This window comes from Poecilia mexicana, unplaced genomic scaffold (assembly GCF_051168715.1).
Source record: "Poecilia mexicana isolate PSO_F unplaced genomic scaffold, ASM5116871v1 scaffold_6, whole genome shotgun sequence".
Classification (NCBI taxonomy): domain Eukaryota; kingdom Metazoa; phylum Chordata; class Actinopteri; order Cyprinodontiformes; family Poeciliidae; genus Poecilia; species Poecilia mexicana.
Window position 1 is genome coordinate 24743171 of NW_028263375.1, and position 19761 is coordinate 24762931.

General features: G+C 39.5%; 2 protein-coding genes across 2 annotated transcripts; one reads left to right on the plus strand and one right to left on the minus strand.

Annotated features, from left to right (window-relative positions):
- Positions 1–690: 690 nt before the first annotated feature.
- On the plus strand, positions 691–7374 carry irak4 (interleukin-1 receptor-associated kinase 4). Its single transcript, XM_014976275.2, has 11 exons — positions 691–1288; positions 1362–1507; positions 1734–1898; positions 3357–3517; positions 3588–3652; positions 3748–3862; positions 3959–4068; positions 4500–4686; positions 5894–5956; positions 6065–6229; positions 6882–7374. The coding sequence occupies exons 1-11, from the start codon at positions 1128–1130 to the stop codon at positions 6930–6932; spliced, it is 1389 nt and encodes a 462-aa protein (XP_014831761.2). The 5' UTR covers positions 691–1127; the 3' UTR covers positions 6933–7374.
- twf1a (twinfilin actin-binding protein 1a) lies at positions 7375–19360 on the minus strand. The gene is made up of 9 exons (XM_015013212.2): positions 19227–19360; positions 17437–17517; positions 17094–17272; positions 14820–14915; positions 14615–14719; positions 12478–12603; positions 9866–10016; positions 9653–9774; positions 7375–8661 (listed from the first exon to the last, which is right to left on the minus strand). Exons 1-9 carry the CDS (start codon positions 19249–19251, stop codon positions 8494–8496), a joined length of 1053 nt encoding a protein of 350 aa, XP_014868698.1. The 5' UTR covers positions 19252–19360; the 3' UTR covers positions 7375–8493.
- Between the last annotated feature and the right edge of the window lie 401 nt (positions 19361–19761).

Genomic DNA, 19761 nt, shown 5'->3' on the forward strand with positions numbered 1-19761 from the left:
TATAAATATGGGTTTAAAAATGTCTGTTTTTTTAATTTATTTTAAAATAAATATCCATAAAAGATACAACTCTTACTATGTTCTAACAGCTATACATTGCATAATGTAAGAAATGGGTTCAATTAATGTAGAAATAAAATTACATTTGGGAAAATATTTCCTCTGCCTCAATTTATTTTTGCAATAACAATATTCCATCCATTTAACTTCTAAACCCACTAATCCTTGCAGCAGCTCAGGGAATCATATTATGCATTTGTATTATTATTATTATTATTATTATTATTTTAGTCTTTAAAATACCAAAATTTGTACATAGAAATTGTGTATGTCTTATTTACTCTCCTCTAATGATATGCCATTTCCCCCCCTTTTCTGTGCTCTAAAACAGATGTATTAGACGTATTTATATACTGCTCAAAAAATAAAGGGAACATTTCACTTTAATTTTGTGTGTGGCTCCAAATCCAGGCCTCCATTGGTTAATAAATTTGATTTCCATTGATGATTTTTGTGTGATTTTGTTGTCAGCACATTCAACTTTGTACAGAACAAAGTATTCAATGAGAATATTTCATTCATTCAGATCTAGGATGTGTTATTTGAGTGTTCCCTTTATTTTTTTGAGCAGTGTATATTAAACCCCTTGCTGCCTGAATGCATTTTGACATGAAAAAAGGGAAGTTACAAATAATCCCCACCAGAGGGCGCTGTTACGCTGTGCCTTGAAACGTTACAGTATCCGATTCTCTTTCTTCTCCGCTTTAATTACAAACGATAACAAAAACAGTAATTTAGCGAAGGAGTTATTTTATAAATAACTTTTAAAGAGCCAGCTCAGACTGTGTCTAATTTTTACTAGTGTTTTTTTTGTTTTGTTTTGTTCTTTTTTGTATTTCCGCATTATAGGTGGGACTATTTGTGGACCAGCCCTGTTGTGTTACGTTTGGGGAAGTTGCTCAATATTGGAAAGGCACATTTCCCTTCACTGTAAGGGACAAATATTAATGTGCTGCTTATCTGGTTATAGCAGCGCTGTCTCCGCACTTCCTTTACCTTTGGATTTTGTCAACATGACGGTCAGATAAAATCAAATTATCAGATATCACCAGAAACTCTTTGTCGGGATGAGTAGTTCTTTGACTTCCGCTACTTACATTCGCAACATCAGTTACGGTCTACGCCGCCAGCTGTCCGACTTTCTGGACCCTCAGGACAGGTGGAAGGATGTGATCGTGTCCATACGGAAGCCGAGTGGGGAGCTGAGGTACTCCCAGCTTCACGTCAGGTACGTCAGCTCTCGTTACTGTTCGTTCCGTGTTCAAAATGGGATATAAAACACTGTCGCTGTGTGTTTTTAGGAGGTTTGAAGGTCTTGTGGCGCAGGGGAAGAGTCCCACCGTGGAGCTGCTGAATGACTGGGGAACCACCAACTGCACAGTGGGAGAACTGGTGGATATTTTGAAGAGCCGCAATTTGTTGGCTGCTGCCAGTCTCCTGCTACCTTGTAATGAGTTATTATTGTAAATGTCATAATTTTGAACTTCATTTGAAAGTTTTACCACAAACCCCTACAAATTGTTCCGTAAATTACATTATATCAAAGCTTTCGGTGCAGAATTAGGAAACAAATCATACAGTATTTTCTTTCTGGGTAATTACAAAATAATAATAACAATAATAATTTAACAGTGACTGTTTACACAGCACCATATTTATCTTCTTGAACACAGGGGAAGAATATTCATCGGCAGAGACACACCTGCTTCCTTTACCACTACCTCCTGACAGACACCCTCCAACCAGGCCACTGGGTGAGACCCAGAGTCAGCCTCCACCCGCCGGATCAGCACCGGAGACACAAGTACTGAGCGAAAACAGCCAAACGGGACACACAGGTGTGTGCTCAATGTTATTCCCAAACACTTACTTGTAAACGCGTAACACCCGCATGCCTTGCAGAAGTATTTATTCAGTCTGAACTTCTGTTTTTTTTTAATTATTATTATTACTTTTTGGGATAAGACAAACTTGACAAAGTGGGACGAGAAGGATACGTCTTTTGCAAATGTTTTTACTACTATAAAACTAAAAAGGATTGTATGTATTTTTATATCTGTTTTCACCTTACCTTCCAGGAAATCCAATGTACATCGATACCTTCGGAAAACATCCAATTAGTACATAAAGTCCAGCTATGAGTAATTGAATTTCTGTACAGCTGTTACCATGAAAGCCTCAGAGGTGTGTTAGAGAATATTAGAGGACAAAAAGGCATAATTAAAACCAAGAAATACACCACAAAGATCAGGGAGCGAGTCACCCACAAATTTAAAGCAGGGTTCAGTGTTACAGAAACAACACCCAAAGCTTTGGACGTTTCACTGTTCAGCTCAACATGTGCAACCCTACAAGCTGTGAACCTAAAAGAAGGGTATTTTTCAGAGAACAACCCAAGGCATCAATGGTAAATCTGGACTAGTACCAGAGATTTAAAGAATCAGTTGACAACTGCAAAAATCTGTTGTTTTAGAAAAGCAAGATGAAGAAAACAACATTTTTGAAAAAAAAAAAAAAGCAATAAGAAATCTCATTAGCAGTTTAGCACAGGCTAATGTAGGAGACACATCAAACAAGAAAGTGACCAGGTCAGATTGAGTCCAAAGGTTGAACGTTTTGGTCTACATGCGAGACGCCAACACTGAGTAAAACATGGCGGTGGCAGTATGGTGGTGTGGGGGCGCTGTCTTTTAACTGGTTGCTTTAATTCCATTTCATAATCACCGCCTACTTTTGTGTTGGTCTGTCACATAATGAAATATATTACAGTTTGTTGTTGTGAGACAAAAATGTAAGTTCTAAAGGTGTGAATATTTTCACAAGGCACTATAGCATCAGACTACAGTTTGAGCGACTTTTTTGTTATCTTTGTGCTTATTTTAGTTAATGAAATTTGACATGAAAAACAATTAAATATTGCAATAACAGAAACAACACTTTCAACATTCTGTCATTTTTACTTCTTATTACACAAAGTGAAGCTAAATCAAAACATCTCTTATCTTGATGGAAATTTTTACTTTGTGTATTTTGTCTTTTGTTTTTAAACTGTTGGTTTTTGTTGCCAGGAACTTCTACTGAAGTACTTTGAATATTTCCCCACTTAAATATTTCGTCTGTAGTTATCCAACACAACTATAACTGAACCCGTTTTATAGTTTATGTAACGTAACAAAGGAACAAAACACTCGAAACTTTGGCCGTGCAACTTTAAACCGTTGTACGTTTTTTACATTTGTGACCAGCAGGTGGCAGCAGTGACTCCTTTGACCCACTTTCTGTGCATCCCTTGTCAGGCGTCTCCAGTTTTATGTACAGTGAGCTGAGGAAGATCACGGGCAACTTTGACGACCGGTCCGTCTCAAACGGCGGCAGCCGACTCGGAGAGGGGGGCTTCGGCACCGTGTACAAAGGCTTCGTGAACAACAGAGCTGTGGCGGTGAAAAAACTAAACCTGGTAAGTCAGAGTGTCCACGTAGAAGAGGGCACACTGTTTCACATGCTTGAACATATGATGTCCCTTCTAGATAGATGACATGCCTCTGGACAAGCTGCAAGATCAGTTTAACCAAGAGATTCAGACTCTGAAAGTGTGAGTTTGTGTCCGTCGGCGTAAAATGTGACGCTTTCTGTTCTCCTCCGTCTACGTAAGAAAGTTCTGTTTTAATAAAAATGTTTTCCTAACAGGTTGAAACACGAGAACTTGGTTGACATGGTTGGATTCTCATGCGACGAGCAGCAGATGTGTATAGTGTACGTCTTCATGGCCAACGGATCTTTGCTGGATCGACTCGCTTGCTTGGTAAAAGAAAAAAAAAACAAAAAAACGTCCGCCGCATACAGAAAAGCTGATCTGGCCTCCATGCAGAGGAGTTAGCTTTTGTTTTCGTTCACATAGGACGGTAGTCCTCCTCTTTCCTGGCGACAGAGGTGCTTGATCGCAGAAGGGACTGCTAGAGGTTTGGAGTACCTCCATAGCAACCATCACGTACACAGAGATGTTAAAAGGTGCGACGGCTGCAGTCTTTGTGTAATATTCATCTCTTCTGATAGCTGTTTTCGTTTTTTTTTAAATAAAAAATAGTTGCACAACCTTCAAATTCTGAGACTGAAGATCTACAGTGCTTAAAACTCTTTGTACTCATTTTGTCAAATGACAGAAGATTTGTAAAATGTAATACATAGATCATGTCACCTTCTTCCCACTTCACAATTATGCACTACGTTGTCTTGGTCTGCCACATGAAATCCTGATGAAACACATTATAGCAGAAAACGTCCAATAGCATCAGTACTTTGCCGATCCACTGCATCTTCCCCTCAACTCGCCACAATAAACGTCACAAATCTGTTCCGTCTTTCTGCAACTTGAGCGAAAACAAAGATGTTTTTTTTTTCCCCTTTGCTCGTTGTGACTCCTATTTGTTTCACCCTCTTAGTGCAAACATCCTGCTGGATGAGAACTTTGTGGCGAAAATCTCCGACTTTGGGCTGACAAGAGCGTCGGCCAAGCACACGTCTACGACGATGAGGACGGACAGGATCGTGGGGACCCGTGCGTACATGGCCGCTGAGGCTCTGAGGGGAGAGATCACCCCAAAATCTGACGTGTTCAGCTTCGGAGTGGTACGCTTCGGACACACACACACACACACACACACACACACACACACACATGCACAAAGGAAATACGGCTTCATTTTACCGCTTACTTTTAAGCTTGACCGAAGGTTGTTGAGTTGGCAAACTAAGCACTATTTCTTTTCTCTTTTTTTTCTTTCTTTTTTGGAAACTTCAAAGATCTTTAGTTTAGCTTGAATAATCAAGACCAGATTCTTTTCACTCAGTATTTAGTGGTGATATCTAGTCACATTAATGGCGTGCGTTAAAAAGGCATGCAAGACATTTATGAGAGTCGTATGCCAGGTGACGCAGTTGATTCAGAGTTTCATGAACTCCTCTGTCTGGCACAGAGTTCTTGAGTCAAACGTGAGGCCGTCGGTCCAGCAGTGGCAAGACAACGATCCCGAGCGCAGCAGCAGCAAATCCATAACAGAGTGACTGAAAAGGCAAAAACTATCACGGTGTTACAGTTTCCCAATCAAAGTCTGAAGCTCAGCCCAAATGGATTGTGGAACAATCTACAAACCCGCAAATCAACTACTAACTACATCTGTGACTTTTTTTTTTTTGTTTGTTTAATTACCAGAAACAAAGCTTGTTGTGTCCAGACATTATTGTTAGATCCGAGTCATTTTGAAGCCTGGTAAAGATCAGATCTTTTTTTTTTTTCATGCCTTGAAAGCAAAGAACTCCAAAAAAAGTTGCGACTCACTCTTATTCCAGTTCAGGGTGGTACTGTGCTGGTGGTCTTATTGTGTTTTTCCTTGCATCTGTCTGAAATTACCTTTTCCCCCCCTTGTTATTATAATATTTACAGATTCTCTCTGCACAGGTTCATATGCAGGGTTTACTAAATCCTCTCCACTGGTACCTCAGGGCTCTTTCTGTTTGTAATGAAAAAAAAAAAGCCTACAAGGCGGGTTGTTTACATCCATAAGCAGCTTTCCCAGGTTAGCGAATCCAATTCCATTTAAAGTGGATGTGCAGCAGCATTAAAATGCAGTTTCCTGCTGGAGAAGTTCCTCCTTTTTCATTCTGAGGGATGCCAGTGGCTGTATTGCTCACCATCTTTTTTTTTTTTTTTTTTTAATCTGAACAGCTGTGGGAGTGGGGCTGTTGTGGTTGAAGATGCGGGGCGCATGGAGAGGAAATAAGGGGCTGCCTGTTGCCCAGAGCCGTGTAATTAACCTCATGGCTCTGCTGTCTACAGGTGCTGTTAGAAATATTGTCTGGACTTCCGCCAGCTGATGAAAACAAGGAGCCCCAGTTCCTGGTAAGCTACGCACAAGGCTTTTACTTTAGCGGGAAACAAGCTGCTATCAGTGATTAAAAAAAAAAAAAAAAAAAACTCAGTCCGCCTTTCCCGTTTGCCCCATCTTAGATGGATATCAGGGACGACATCGATGATGAAGATGAAGATCTGACCCTGGAGCAGTTTTTGGACAGGAAGATGACAGACTGGGAGCTGAGCCAGGTGGAGAGCATCTACTGCTTGGCTTCCAACTGCTTGGACGACAGGAAAAACAGGCGGCCGTTCATCAAACAGGTACAGTCAGTGGAGGCGCAATGATTTATGGGCGCCAGTTTCCGTACTTTGGGAGACCGGCCGATACTTACACGTGAAGCCGATATTATAAACCGATCTTGCTCCCAACTCCGTGTTCCCCTGTGGTCATGTTGTTTTTCACCTGAAACCATTCGCCGTCGCCCTCGCTGTACGTTTAGGGTCGTCATTCTTCAGGAAGGTGAACCCTGACTGCAGTATTCAGACTTTTACAGACTCTTTACACGAGATGAAGAGCTACGAATCTCTACATCTCTGGAGGAGAGGCAGAGAGTAAATTAAGCAGTGGGACTTGGTTTACTAGTTTGGTAGGCATTTGGTTCCTCTGGATTTACTTTAGGAGTATCAGAGTGAATAGAGATTGATACAAATCCATTTCACGATTTTCATATTTATTTTTGTTTTGAATTTTGAAAACTTTATAATTTCCTCCTTAAGGTGTTACTATGTGTTGTTTTGTTGGATAAAGTATCAAAATCCAGTAAAGGTCATGCTTACAATGTGACAAAATGTGTAAAGAAAGGTCTGCATACTTTTGTGAAGCTTTGAATATGAAACGCAAAACATTTCTGCTGCTTTAGCCGTTTGCAGCTTTTTAAAGTAAAATTCTGTTTTTTTTTTTGTTTTTTTGCAGGTTGTTTCAGAGATTCACAGCGTCGTCAAAAGCATCTCGTTGGAATCGTAGGCATGGAGGGAAAGGAGAGGCTCACATTACCGAGTCTGTTCCAAAGTAAAGACTGACAAGTTTTCTGCCTTTTGACTGTAAGAAAGAAATCTAGCATTAAAACATATTTCCCTACTTGAATTATATTCACGAAAATTTGAAGAGGAGCCCCAACAGGACATATGAGCTCTGCTACACAGATATTTAGCCATTAGCATGGCATAAGCCCATCTTACAGCATTAGCTCCAGTCAGAGGCATCGCCAGATTTGTTGCAAGACTGACTGCTACTGGAGATCCTTCCCATCCACAGCATCACACTCATGACTTTTTAAAGATACTTGGAGGATATGAGTTGGAAGAAAACTGACATTTTAATACTTTTTTTTTTAATTTCCAAGCTAAATTTTTGTTATAAAATAAAAAGTCGTTTTATTTTTGAAGAAATAAAAAAAGGACCAAAATTGTCTGATTTAAATATTTTATTTTTCATCTTTAAAAGAAAGATTTGTAAGAAAACAAAGAACAAACATTATTCGTTTTCTCTAATGACGATGAATATAAAGGGATTTTTTTTCTCCCTTCACATGAGGTGAACTAAGTAGTTTGCCAAATATTAATCAGTAGACCAGTGGATGAGGCAATTTTTCCGTCAAGGTAGTATTCCCTTTTCTATCCGATAAGAGCTTGGCATTCCTTCCTCCGTGGGAACCAGGTTTTTATTCGCTTCCTCTCGGTGAAATGCGAGATGTACAAGATAGATGGAATATTTCTGGAAGCCCGGTCTTTTCCACTGAAATCCACACCGACAATCACCAAAAACGGACCGCTTCTTAATCATAGAGCGTCACACAGCTACAATATGTACATTTACAGCACTTGCATAGAAAAATAAGTTTCTCAGCAGATGATTTCTTTTTTTTTTCTTCCCCCATGTAAACCACAGTTATATCAAAAAGAAGGAATTTTGTCTTTATAAAAATGCACTGTTAAAACGAATGGAGTCGACAACGTGGGAATAATTCAGATCTTTTCAGCTTTGGAGCACCTTGTTGTGCAAACAGCAGGAGACGAACACACACACAAAAAAAACCCAAACGATTCTTGACACAGACTTAAGGAATGATATTTAGGAATTAGAATATGAACTCAAAAGAATTTTTAAGAAAAAAAAAAGCATTTTTTTCTATATTGGCGCGAGTTCACATTAGTCGTGCTTGAAAGTTTTTTTGTTTTTATTTTCCACTAAGTGTTAGAGCTGGCAACGAAGCAAATACCTCAACTTTTATTTGGGCCCCTTGAGTTACAGTTAAGCTGCTTGTGAGTGTGTTAAGATGCGCGTTTCCATTTGGCAAGCTACAAATGGAACGTCTGAAGGGTGTCATTGCTCAGTTCTCCTTGGCGTGCATAGTTGGGTAACATGGTGAGAAAAAATTGAGGTTCTTGGGAAAAGAAAACAGAAACATAACAACAACAACAAAAAAAGGTCAAATACAATTTTTTCGTCGCCCATCACAGGGATGTTCCACTGTGGAACACGTTATGGGGTGGAGGATTTAGGGTGTGTGGGGTGGAGGTGTGTTTTAATCCTCCTCCTCTCCCTCGCCGGGTGGCCGGGTGATTCGGCGACCTCCCCTCTTACCGGCTGGGCCTTTGGGCTTGGCAAAGCGCTCCTTATAGGCGTGCTGCTTGGGATGCACCTCGGCGTACATGAACTCGCCTGTTAGTTCGGTCCCGTCTTCAATTTCCAACTGTGAAAGGAAAAATAAATAAATAAACAAACAATACCTGGCAAGTCAGTGTCAGTCTATAAATAAGGTGGAGTTGCCATTTCAAGCTGTTTAGAATCCAACAAAGGAGTCATTTAGCTCTCATGCTGATTTGTTACAAGTTTTTATTTCAATCAATTTTCATGGTAATGGCTCATTTTCTGAGGCAGTGAACTTAACTTATTTATTTTTAGCTGAGAGCCATAATTAAAGAAATGAATGCTTGAAATAGTCAGATCCTTCTGATAAACCTATACGGAGTTTTACATTTCGGACTGAATTATTAAAAGTAAATTTACATTTCAATTATGATTTAATCAGCTACACCGATTGCATTGGTTAATTTAAAAAATATCCAACTTCAACCATAAGTTGAAGTTGGATATTATAGTATATATAGTTAATATTATATATTAACTATATTAATAAAACTGTATTAATATAGTTTTCATATTTATTTCACTAATAAAGGATCAAACTATAAAAAAAAGAAAACCATTAATTGATTTATGTAGAATTTATGATACAGAGACAAACTTAATCTCTTACTTTATGACGACCATTTTCAGGTTTTTTGATATAGTCTGAAAAAAATCTGAGATTTGGTCAAATAATTTTCCAGGTCTGGATAAGTTTGGGCAAGAATAGAGCATAGAAAAATAGATTTTCAGAACTATTTCTCTGTTCTACTGGCTAAATAAATAAAACCTTTCAGCATGTTCTTCCATCCCATCTATTATTCATCTGACATCCTTCCATCTTGTGTAGTTTATCCATATTTAAAGCTCAACTATAGCACTATCTGCCATAAATTCATACTTTTGCTCTTTCTAAATAAGCTAAAAGAAAAAAAGAGACAACTGAAAATGTGAATTTATAGAAAAGTGTGGAAGCTCAACTCTAATAATGCATAGGACCTCTGAATCAAGCACAGATTAGCTCAAGTGTGAATCACGACGTCTTCATCTCTCACCTTTTTCTCGATCTCCATCTGCAGTTTGGTTTCCACCATGTCAATCAGGTTATTTTTGCAGCTGGAATACAGCATCCTCTCTCGGATGCTACACTTGTACCCTGGCATAGAATAAATGAAGACTGCAAAAGAGAAAAAGGACAACAAGAGATTAGGGCCAAAAAAGATGCCAAGCGGAGCGTCGGCAACGGCGACGTGTAAAGAACAGCGAACCTGTAGACTCCAAGTAGTCGCCTTCATGGGAATGTTTGTACAGGAAGAAGTGGTAACGTGGAGAATCTTTGGGGACTCTCTTTGGCAGGTCTTTCAACTCGGTTGGCTCAGTGCTGCACAAGCGAATCATTTCCTTTTCAGCATCTATTTCCTGTTGACAGAGGAAGGTGAAAGGGGTTATAGTTGGTGTAAGAAAAAGTGACGGTAACCAAAAGAAAACCAGGACTGAGGCGAAGCCAGTTGGACTGGATGTTCACCAGTTTGGTTGTGTTGGAGGAAGGAAGGATTCACTGACTGCAGAATCTCATTTTGACACCTCTCTGCTTTGAGGTCGTCTCCGATGACGACAAGTCTCATTTTTCCCGCAAGGGAGAACCCATCCCAGGTCATCACACAAAGTGTTTTTAATGAACAGAGCTCCAAAAGTTTGGATTTTCCTTCCACATGTGCAACGTTTTTAAGGGGAAATAATTTTTCAAAGGGTAAAAGATTTTATGCAAAAAAAAAAATATGAGCAAACAACTTCCTAAACCGGAGCTCTGTTGTCAAGGTTACTAGAAAAACAAACAAGAAATAGGTGTCTTCAGACTGCTGTGCGTCTACAGTCCATTTCCTCATCGTCCTCTTCCTCTTTTCATCACACAACTTTAATATTGAGAGAATCACCATCTGTAACCTGCTCTCTGTTCTGGGTGGCCTATCCAGGGGGGCAGAATGCGCGCGCACGCACGCGCGTGCGCACACACACACACACACAGATGTCATTTGCATTCAAACTGGTTTTCTACTGCTTATTTACATGCCCAGTCAGTTTATTCCTGAATGCCAAATGAAATTAAATGTTTTTGCAGGAGCATCTGGGGGGCAGAGTGTGTGTGTGTGTGTGTGTGTGTGTGTGTGTGTGTGTGTGTGTGTGTGTGTGTTTGTGTAACCAAACATGTTTACTTACATGTTTGAGTACAAAAAAGGGGCTTGCCCTGGGATAGGTTCACACACCAACTGTGGTGGGTCAAAAATGAAAGAAAACTTTTAAACAGACTCAAGGTGGAAAGTTCTCACAGCTTGCTCACGTCACTTCATGTTTATTTTCCCTACAGAGCGAACCAATTAAACTGAATTTTAAAACCTAAGGAGTGTCAATTAAAGACCACTTATGAAACCTTTTCTTTGGAGTGAAACACTTAACTATATTATGGTCAGGAGAATTGTTTTAAAGGAATAATAAAAAGAAAAAATAAAATCTAAAACATATCCGTTTGCCTCTGAAGATTGCAGAATAACAGGCTTCAATTATTCCTTTGTTCTTTGGACTGATCTAATCAGAGCCATGGGTACACTGAATTTTAATGAGCAATGAAACAAAGGCTGTTTTATCAAAAAAAAAAAAAAAAAGACTGATTCATTGTGTTTGTAAAAAAGCAAAAGCAGCTCCTGACCAGCAATGCTTCTTTCTGTTTATAAGGTAACAAAAGTGTGAGGTATTTAAGGAGCAAGTTCACTGTTGTAACACTCCCTGTGCCTTGCAGAAATGTTCCTCACCGTTGAACTCTCACCTTCTTATCTAAGTATTTGTGAGGGTTTTTCTGACAGACCAGAACCAAAACAAGCAATAATTGTGAAGTAAAAGGAACATGAGAAATACAACCATTGTAAGAGACGGAAAAACAAACTGCTTCACAGAGACCCAGGGACAGACAGTCAGGGATAGAGTTGTTGAGTAGTTTAAAGCAGGATGAGGCAAAAAAAATAATAATCAAAACCCCAAGCTTTTACCATTTCTTAGCGCACTGGTTAATTTCTTGTTTGAAAATAAAAACAGCTTGGTACAACTGCTAACAGCGAAGCATCTGCCTTATATTAAAGGAGAGAACGACGAACATTTTTAGCCAACATGCCAAATATGACAGTAAATTAAAACACAATATACCCCACAGTGAAACATGGTGGTGGCAGCATCATGCTGTTGAGGTCATGGTAAAATGAATGAAGGCAAAAATGGAAGAAAACTTGTTGAGAGTGCAACCGAGGGGCGGATTCTCTTTTCATCAGGACATCGACTCTTAAACAGCAACAGCTGCTGTGGAATTAGATAATATAATAAATGGTTCAGATTTAAAGACAGTCGTGTGCTGGAGTGGCCTAGTCAAAGTTCAGAGAGTCTGTGGCTAAGCATGTAGCAATAAGCAATTAATCAGTTAATTTCATGGTAAATTAAAAATTAGAAGGAGAATTTTCATTCTTATGAATCATATTTTTTTAAAGGGTAACTTTATTCACACAGACCTCACAATCCATTTCATTTACGGTTTTGGTTGTTTTTCGATATTTAAAATATCTTCCAGTTCCAGTGTAAAGTGTTGTTTGCCAAATTAATTTGTCTGAGAGAAAAAAAAGGATACCTGAAAATGGCCTCATTATCGTTTATCACAGGAATTACTGGGATAATTTATCTTCCTGCAATATTAATTATCGTGTCTGCGATAACTGTGGCAAACTTGAAGGTCCGTGTTCACAGACGCTCACCGTCCAATAACAACAACAATCGCATGACAAAAATGTGAAAGGGAGGAATGACCACTTTAGCAGGGCATCGTTTTCTGTTGGGAACTCACCAGTTGCACATAGTTGATTCTCTTTTCCTTAAAATGTGCCAGTGCGTCAGCAGCATCTTTGTGAATGGGGAAGGCCACTCCCTGCAGAGTCTGCTGCTTGGTGTCCACGCTGATGTCCGTCTGGACCTGAGCACAAGAGCTGCCGGTTATTAGGCTTCACCCTCTATTTGATTTCTAAGTCATTGTTACAACAAGCACTTTAAAACTGAACAATCTCATTAGATGGGTTTAAAAAAAACAAACACACAGTAACCTGCTGAGCCGTCCTGCTTAAAAGCTGAGGCACTCTGATAACAGATGAGGAGTCTGTATTGGAAGTGGCAAGGCGCCTTTAGCAAATCAAACGGAGAACTTGAAAATGCAGAAAGGATTACACTGATAGATTGCGTCTATTTTTAGAGGTCTGATCCTATAAATTGGAAAGCCTCGCAGACATGACTGAGCACAAATGCAGCTACTTCACATTCCAAACACGACTGTGTGTTTCTTTTACCCATCTGCCTGGTAAAAAGTCAAGGCAAGATGCTAAATATTTTTAGAGCTTTTGCATCTGGATGGTACAGACTAAAGACATTTCATCTTCCTTCGACAGCTGGCCAAACGGGACCAGCAGCAAAAACCTCACTTCCCATTTGTGTTGCAGTTTTAAATTGACAGTGCTCTGAAGAGAGGCTACGCCACTAAAAACAGTTCCATATATGGTAAGGAAGAGAGCTGTTGTTTATGTGACAGGCTGGGAGAGCAGCAATTAGAAAATGCTGTTAACTCAGGAAAAATGACTCCAAGTCAAAAACTTGACCTAAACTTCCCCCTGTAGACGCGGTGAAGGTTCAAGTCTGCGAGGTAAGTAGAGGCAATTACATCAGCAGTATCACGTTACCGCATTCATCTTTCTTATCACAACAAAAGGCAAAGCACGACGACAGAGCTCACTTGTGTCCCAGAGTGAAATCACTCTCCACTGCAGAGCTTGGACATTTGCATACTTGAGGTCAGATTTAGTTTTGAACTCTCGACGACATCTTCTTCAGCCACTTTTTTTTATTTTTTGGATTCGACTAAACAAGCCCTATTACTGGGTATCTGAGCTGGGGTTTTTTTGTTGTTTTTTTAATGGACACAAGGGTGTGAGCTGTAAAAGCCTTAATGAGAGTGATCTCTGCCAACATCCTGCTGTTCTAGCCCATCAGCATGTTTGATACTGCCAGGCCAGCATCTGCACACTTGCAATGCTGCTGACCTTGTGCGCTTGAAAGGCATTCATTGATACTTTCACCCAGCCAGGTTCTGGTTTAGGGGGGGTTTCACATCACACAGGAGATGTGATTAGGAGGAAGAGGAGGAGGAGCACGAAGCTAAGCAGTTATTTTCAACTGCTGAAGTCTAGAGTGTGAAGATGATACAGTGAGTGGCGTTTCCTTTTAGACTTAAAAGAACAGCCTAAACTACACCTACTAGTCTGGACAAGAGAACTGCATTATGTCCTTATATACAAGTGCTGTCCAGCAGATGCTTTGTAAGAAATTTTTTTTTTTTAAATCACAAGATTTCACCAAGTATTTTCGGTGTAGTTTCTAGTGCAAATATCTTAGCACACTTAAAATAAGTGACTTTTCAGCTACATATAAGAGCTTGTGTTAAGTCAATAATTTGCTAATATTGATTTGAAGGTACTACTTCCACTGGAAGACGTGAGTGAAATAATCTGCCAGTAGAACTAGTACATTTTCATCAATATTAAATGGGGCAATATTATGTGAAAATCAACTTTTCTTAGCTTTACATGAGGTAATTATGTTATTTACACATTAAGGTCATACCTGGAGTGTTGCTTTGATGCTTTCATGCATGTTTGAGAAATCTTTTAATCTCCCACGGTAACCATTCAGCTGTGTAAAGCGCCTGGGTGGACCTAGCTCCGCCTTTAAAACGCAGCTCCTCCTCTGGAGCTGCAGTTTCAAAGTTTCCGAGCTTCAGCCTCCCAGACCACCCTTCCCCCTGAGACTCCTATATCTTGCTGAAAAGTCAGTTTTGTCTCATTTCAAGTGTACAAAGATACTTGCACTAGGATTAAAAACAAAAGTACTTGGCAAGATTTTGTGTGTTCGCGTGTGAAACTGGGATTCTTGGTGTTTACCTCACTGAGTTTGATCTGTCTCAGTTCCTCTTCTGCAGCAGTGAGGGGCAAAGGAGCCGCCTGAGAGGTCAGATATTTCTTGTAACCACTGAAGTTCAAATCCTCCTGCAAATAAAAACCGCATTTACAGATTCAGAAAAAAAACAACAACAAAAAAAATAGAAATAAAATAAACAACAACTTCATGCGAGGTTCAACGACAAACCTTTGTGGTTCCAAAAATGTCGTCCTTAATGTGCCCTCCTCCAAACTCTTTCTTCAGTGTCGCCCTGGTAGCAGCATATAACATTTTGTGTCGCACCTGGAAAAATAAAAGCATTAAATGTTTTTATTATGATGAAAAGTCGGGGTCGGATCAGGATTTTTCTGACCAAAAATAATTTCAGCTTGCTTTTTATGTGACAGATTACTATTTTTTTCTTAGGGCTATAAAACAGCAAAGAAAAAGTATATTGATTGATAAAAGCTAAATAGAAGACAAAGTCCAACCAATGATGGGAGTGGAATCCACAAAGTTAAGACCTACTAACATTATAACATTACCGCTCCCATCATTGTTTATATCAAAAATAAAGTTTGGTGCTATTGATACATTTAATGACACATTTATGAAAACACCAAAACAAATTCAGCAACCACCTCCCAATCAAGGGAAACATGGCAGCTTTGGATCTCTGACCAGTCGACTGGTGCGTCTCTTAAAATTCACAATACTGGTGGCTAAAATGTTAAACACAAACTTTTAGATCAAAAAAAAAAAAAAAACAGTACTCAATTATTTTCCATTAAATGTTCAAACTTTGGGAAAAAATGGTAAGAATGTCTGGAAACTTAAAAGTATTTTCTTTTTTCCACACCTGGAAAATAAAAGCAACCTTCATGCATCTTGAAGTCTGAAGGGACCGCAGCATTATTATTGCATGTGTGTGTGTGTGTGTGTGTGTGTGTGTGTGTGTGTGTGTGTGTGTGTGTGTGTGTGTGTGTGTGTGTGTGTGTGTAATGTTCACTTGTCTGTAGCTGTTCATTTTGCAGGATAAAATTACCCTGGAACATCTTGCTTTAGATTTATCGAGGAGTGAAGCTGAGCTTATATTAACTTAAACAGATTAAATATTTTCATCAGTTTCTGTATTCTAAGCATTCTAAGTTTTTTAAAAGACCTTTAAAAACTATAATAGTTTAAATTTAAGACCTACTAACATCAATTTAGGTTTGTTACCTTAATAAATAATAAATATTAGCATAACTACAGTTTAATTTACACAAATTACACAGAAGCCAGTCTCAGGTGAATTGTCTAGTATTTGAATTTTTATCACACCGTAAACTAATGCCTAAAGAGAGAGCTACGCCAAATGAAAGCTTCTTAATATAAATAAAGCCAATATTTACAATAAAAAATACTAATAAAATATATTATACAATAAAAAGCCAAAAGTACAAAAAAAAAGCAGAACTAAATTTAACTGAAGACCCATGGAAAATGTAGCAAGACCTCTTAAAATTAAGAGTCTTAAATGTAAACACTGATTAACTCAGTGATCTATTCAGTGCAATTTATTCCAAACATCAGGTTTAGGTTAAGGCGAGTGAGCTTTACTTCAAGAATCTGGACACACCCTTAAAAATCAGACAGACACTGCACTAATTGCTAAAATTACCACTTTTGTTTTGTTACAGTAAAGTCATTCATGAATAGTTTTATTAATTAGCACTGCTATCCTGCTTGCAGCCTTATAAACTGGTTTACTACTTCAGTTCCTGCAATCAAAGAAAATAAAAAGACAAGAAACTCCTGAAGACGCCACTAAAAACAATGGCCAAGAGTTTTGAACTACAAAGGCAAATTTCTCTGACATCAAAATAACGGGTTGAAGCTCTATGCACGTGGTTGACCTGATGGATATACCCAAAGTGAAAACAAACCATTCCAGCTCAGTAAAATCAGCAGCATTCATGCACATGCAGGTTGTGAAGAGATTAAGCAACTTCTAGGCAAGCCTCAACCTGACACTTTATGCTCAGGAACAGGAATGTTAAAGCTCAGCTTTGTGACTCCAGATGGGAGTTTCAGAACAAAGAGCTACAAACATATTTGCACCTTGCATCTTCATGCTGCATAACGTTCCTTTCCACAGCCACGGAAACATAATGTTCCCGTGTGATGTCTAAATGAAACAAAATCGGGACGAGTTTGTTATGTTTGAGTCGGTTGCCAAAACCTCATTGGGCTGCATACATTACCCTAAAAACTGAAAGAATAACTTAAAAAAAAAAAAAGGCAAAGTAGCCTGTTATTTAGAAAAACACCATAATCAAGCCATATTTAGCTTTTAAGACTAAGAAGGTATGAAATCAAACACGGGCTGGTTGCTTTGATGCGGTCAACTCCACCCCTCTTATACCCAAAGCAGAGCACAACAAATGCTGTGAAGAATGGAAAGCTAGTCATTAAAGGCAGCAGGCGCGGCTGTCTTACAGTAGAGTGGTCTGGTGACCAGGAGAGGAGGATCCATTCGTAGCCTTGGTTGTTAGTGGAGTCCAGACGGTACAAAATATAGCATGGCACGGCATCCTCCAGAAGCGGCAGCACTAAGGAATCGTATTCCTGATCCCACTTCTTGGACGCTTTCCTGGTGGCGCCCAGTGTCAGCTGCTCTGGAAGGCAGATGTTTGCAGACCGAAATGTAAGCACCACAGAGATTTCTTTCACGCACACACACACAGACACACACACAGACACACAACCTTTGGGCAGAGGGGTGAGTTCAGCCTTTTCTTGGCACAAAAGGTTGTAAATAAATACAAGGTTCTCTGCTTACCATCCTCGATGACGATCTTCAAGACTCGATACTGGTCTCCGCTCCTGGCGTTGGCAAAGATTTCCTTCACGTCGTTCCCCGCTTGGAACAAGATGGAAAAGATATTGTTTAGAAAAAGAGCTAAACTGTGCAGAAAGGGACAGCCTAGTCCGGTTGTTGGTTTTCAAAGTCTGATTCGAGCCGTCGGGTATAAGCAACAGCCAAATGACGGATTACTCCAGTTAAAGTGCATTAAAGTTTGCAACCAAACTCATTTCGGTTCATTTCAGTCAGTGTTATTGGGCACGAAGGCCCATGAATGACTGCTCATACACAAATCTATGTTGGAGCTCAATAAACGGAAAAGCAGACATCGGTCAGCTAACAGTATCAACGCACTCCATAGCTTTAAAACGTACACAAAAACTGCAAAAACTTTCTATCGTACTGATTTTAACTTCGATTAAACAGATGCCACAAATTTCTCATGTTCAGTTTTGCCTTGCTTATAAGAAAGGTCAGCTTCACTCAAGGAGATATTTCCTGCTTATGTCAGTTTGTCATACTTGTGTTGCCCTAAGAGCAGCAATATTTTACACAATAAGCACATTTACTTGAAAAATACAAAGATTAGCAGGTGATTCTATAGTTTTACTAAGGTCCTCTGTATTAAAATAAGGAATATTATCAGACATGTTGTAACCAATAATGTAAAGAACCTTAGAAGTGCTAGTTATGATTATTACTTTTCTGTTTAAGTAGATCATGTTGTACACGGTTTAATTTTTGTGCCAATTCCCTGAAATTGTGGTATATTTTACACAATGCAGTCGTACTGTGCGAGATGTTCATGCCTACTGTAAGTCTAACAACTCTGACCTATGTCCGAGCACAGAGGTCAACAGGTAAAATAGCTTCTCAATGACTAACTGCAAATCCTGGTGATATTTTTTTTTATCATCATTATTATTCAAACAACATAACTAATGCAGAAACACAGATTCACTAACTCTTTCCAATACAAATCCGTTTGGCAGACAAATGTGTGTGACGTCCGTTTCCTGTTGCACACACCAACAGGTGCTTTATCAATGCCTTTATTGAATGGGTCACATATTTATGCCCTCTACGGGTTAGATAATCGGTTTCCCCTAACAGAGGGGACGTAGATAAGCTTCACTTTGGATAAATTAGAACATCTCTATAAGCCAGTCGCTGTTCATAAAAACAGTAGAAAGTGCAATATTCCCCTTTGCCTAGTCTACAACACGTTTTTCTCTCATGTGGATACATTTGTGAATGCAGACTAAACAAATTACCTGCGTAGGCATCTTGTGTAGCAGGTGGTCACGCCCAATCTGAAAGGTCTCCATCAACACTGCATAATATCCGTGCAATTCAGATAATAACTGGAACCTTGACAGGTGCCAGACCGGCAGTGACTTTAGATGAAGGCGTCGCCCATTGATTCAGAGCCTGAACTAACCTCACAGGGTTTCAGTTTGTTGATTAAAAAAAAAATAGAGAGAGAATTGCCTCAAAGCGGCGTCAAGAAATACTTTGAGAAGAAAATGCTTTGGGACGGCTACGGAGAGGCAAAACGCTCGGAAATAAGTCCTCCTAAAGTCCAGAGCGGCACAGCTGGTCGCACAAATCACTGAAGCTAGCTAGGCTAGCTAGCAGGGACAGATCAGCTAACTTGACGCTAGCTTCTGATTGCAACAAACTGCACCGGGCGCTTGAAGCTCAGCTTCAAATTCAGACAGCGGAGCAGGCAAAAGTGAGGCACTGAAATTAGAAATAACCCCTACCTTGAATGCCCGTTTGATGTGACATTGTGTCTGTCGTCGGACAGAGGAATGAAGCAGCTGACCAGGCGAGAGCGAAGAGAAGAAGCAGGAAGTGAACTACAGCCGAGAGACCCGCCCCGAGTCTGCAGGAGTCACGTGACCTACCGTTTGCCGTTTCCTACTGTTTGAGGATACTTACTCACTTACTTATATGGGAAATAAAAAAAGAACTTATTTACGGAGCCCGCCTGGTCACATTGGAGTAAAAAAAGAAAATTGATAAATAAAAAGTGTTCTTCCGAAGCGATAAAAGTTGAGTAGCTCTTGAATTGCTACAAAATAGAGCTGTATTTCCCTCAGCTTACCTTACTGGGTGGCAATTTTGACACCTCGATACACCATAAAACCTATTCTGAACATCATGGCATCCCAGTTTTCCATGTCTGGCATATAACCATTCATTTTTGCTTTTAAAGTGATTATATTGATCCTGTGTCCAGACAGAGGGATAATCAGTAAGCCTAGCAGCATCATGACCTGTTTGTTCTGAAGATCC

Excerpts from the sequence above, each read along its gene's own strand:
- twf1a (XM_015013212.2), bottom strand. The coding sequence starts at position 19,251 with ATGTCACATCAAACGGGCATTCAAG. Across the intron at positions 10,017-12,477 it reads GAATCAACTATGTGCAACTG|GAAATAGATGCTGAAAAGGA; the intron begins GTGAGTTCCCAA and ends CTCTGTCAACAG. Across the intron at positions 9,775-9,865 it reads CGACTACTTGGAGTCTACAG|TCTTCATTTATTCTATGCCA; the intron begins GTTCGCTGTTCT and ends TCTCTTTTGCAG.
- irak4 (XM_014976275.2), top strand. The coding sequence starts at position 1,128 with ATGAGTAGTTCTTTGACTTCCGCTACTTACATTCGCAACATCAGTTAC. Across the intron at positions 1,289-1,361 it reads TACTCCCAGCTTCACGTCAG|GAGGTTTGAAGGTCTTGTGG; the intron begins GTACGTCAGCTC and ends GTGTGTTTTTAG. Across the intron at positions 4,069-4,499 it reads GTACACAGAGATGTTAAAAG|TGCAAACATCCTGCTGGATG; the intron begins GTGCGACGGCTG and ends TCACCCTCTTAG.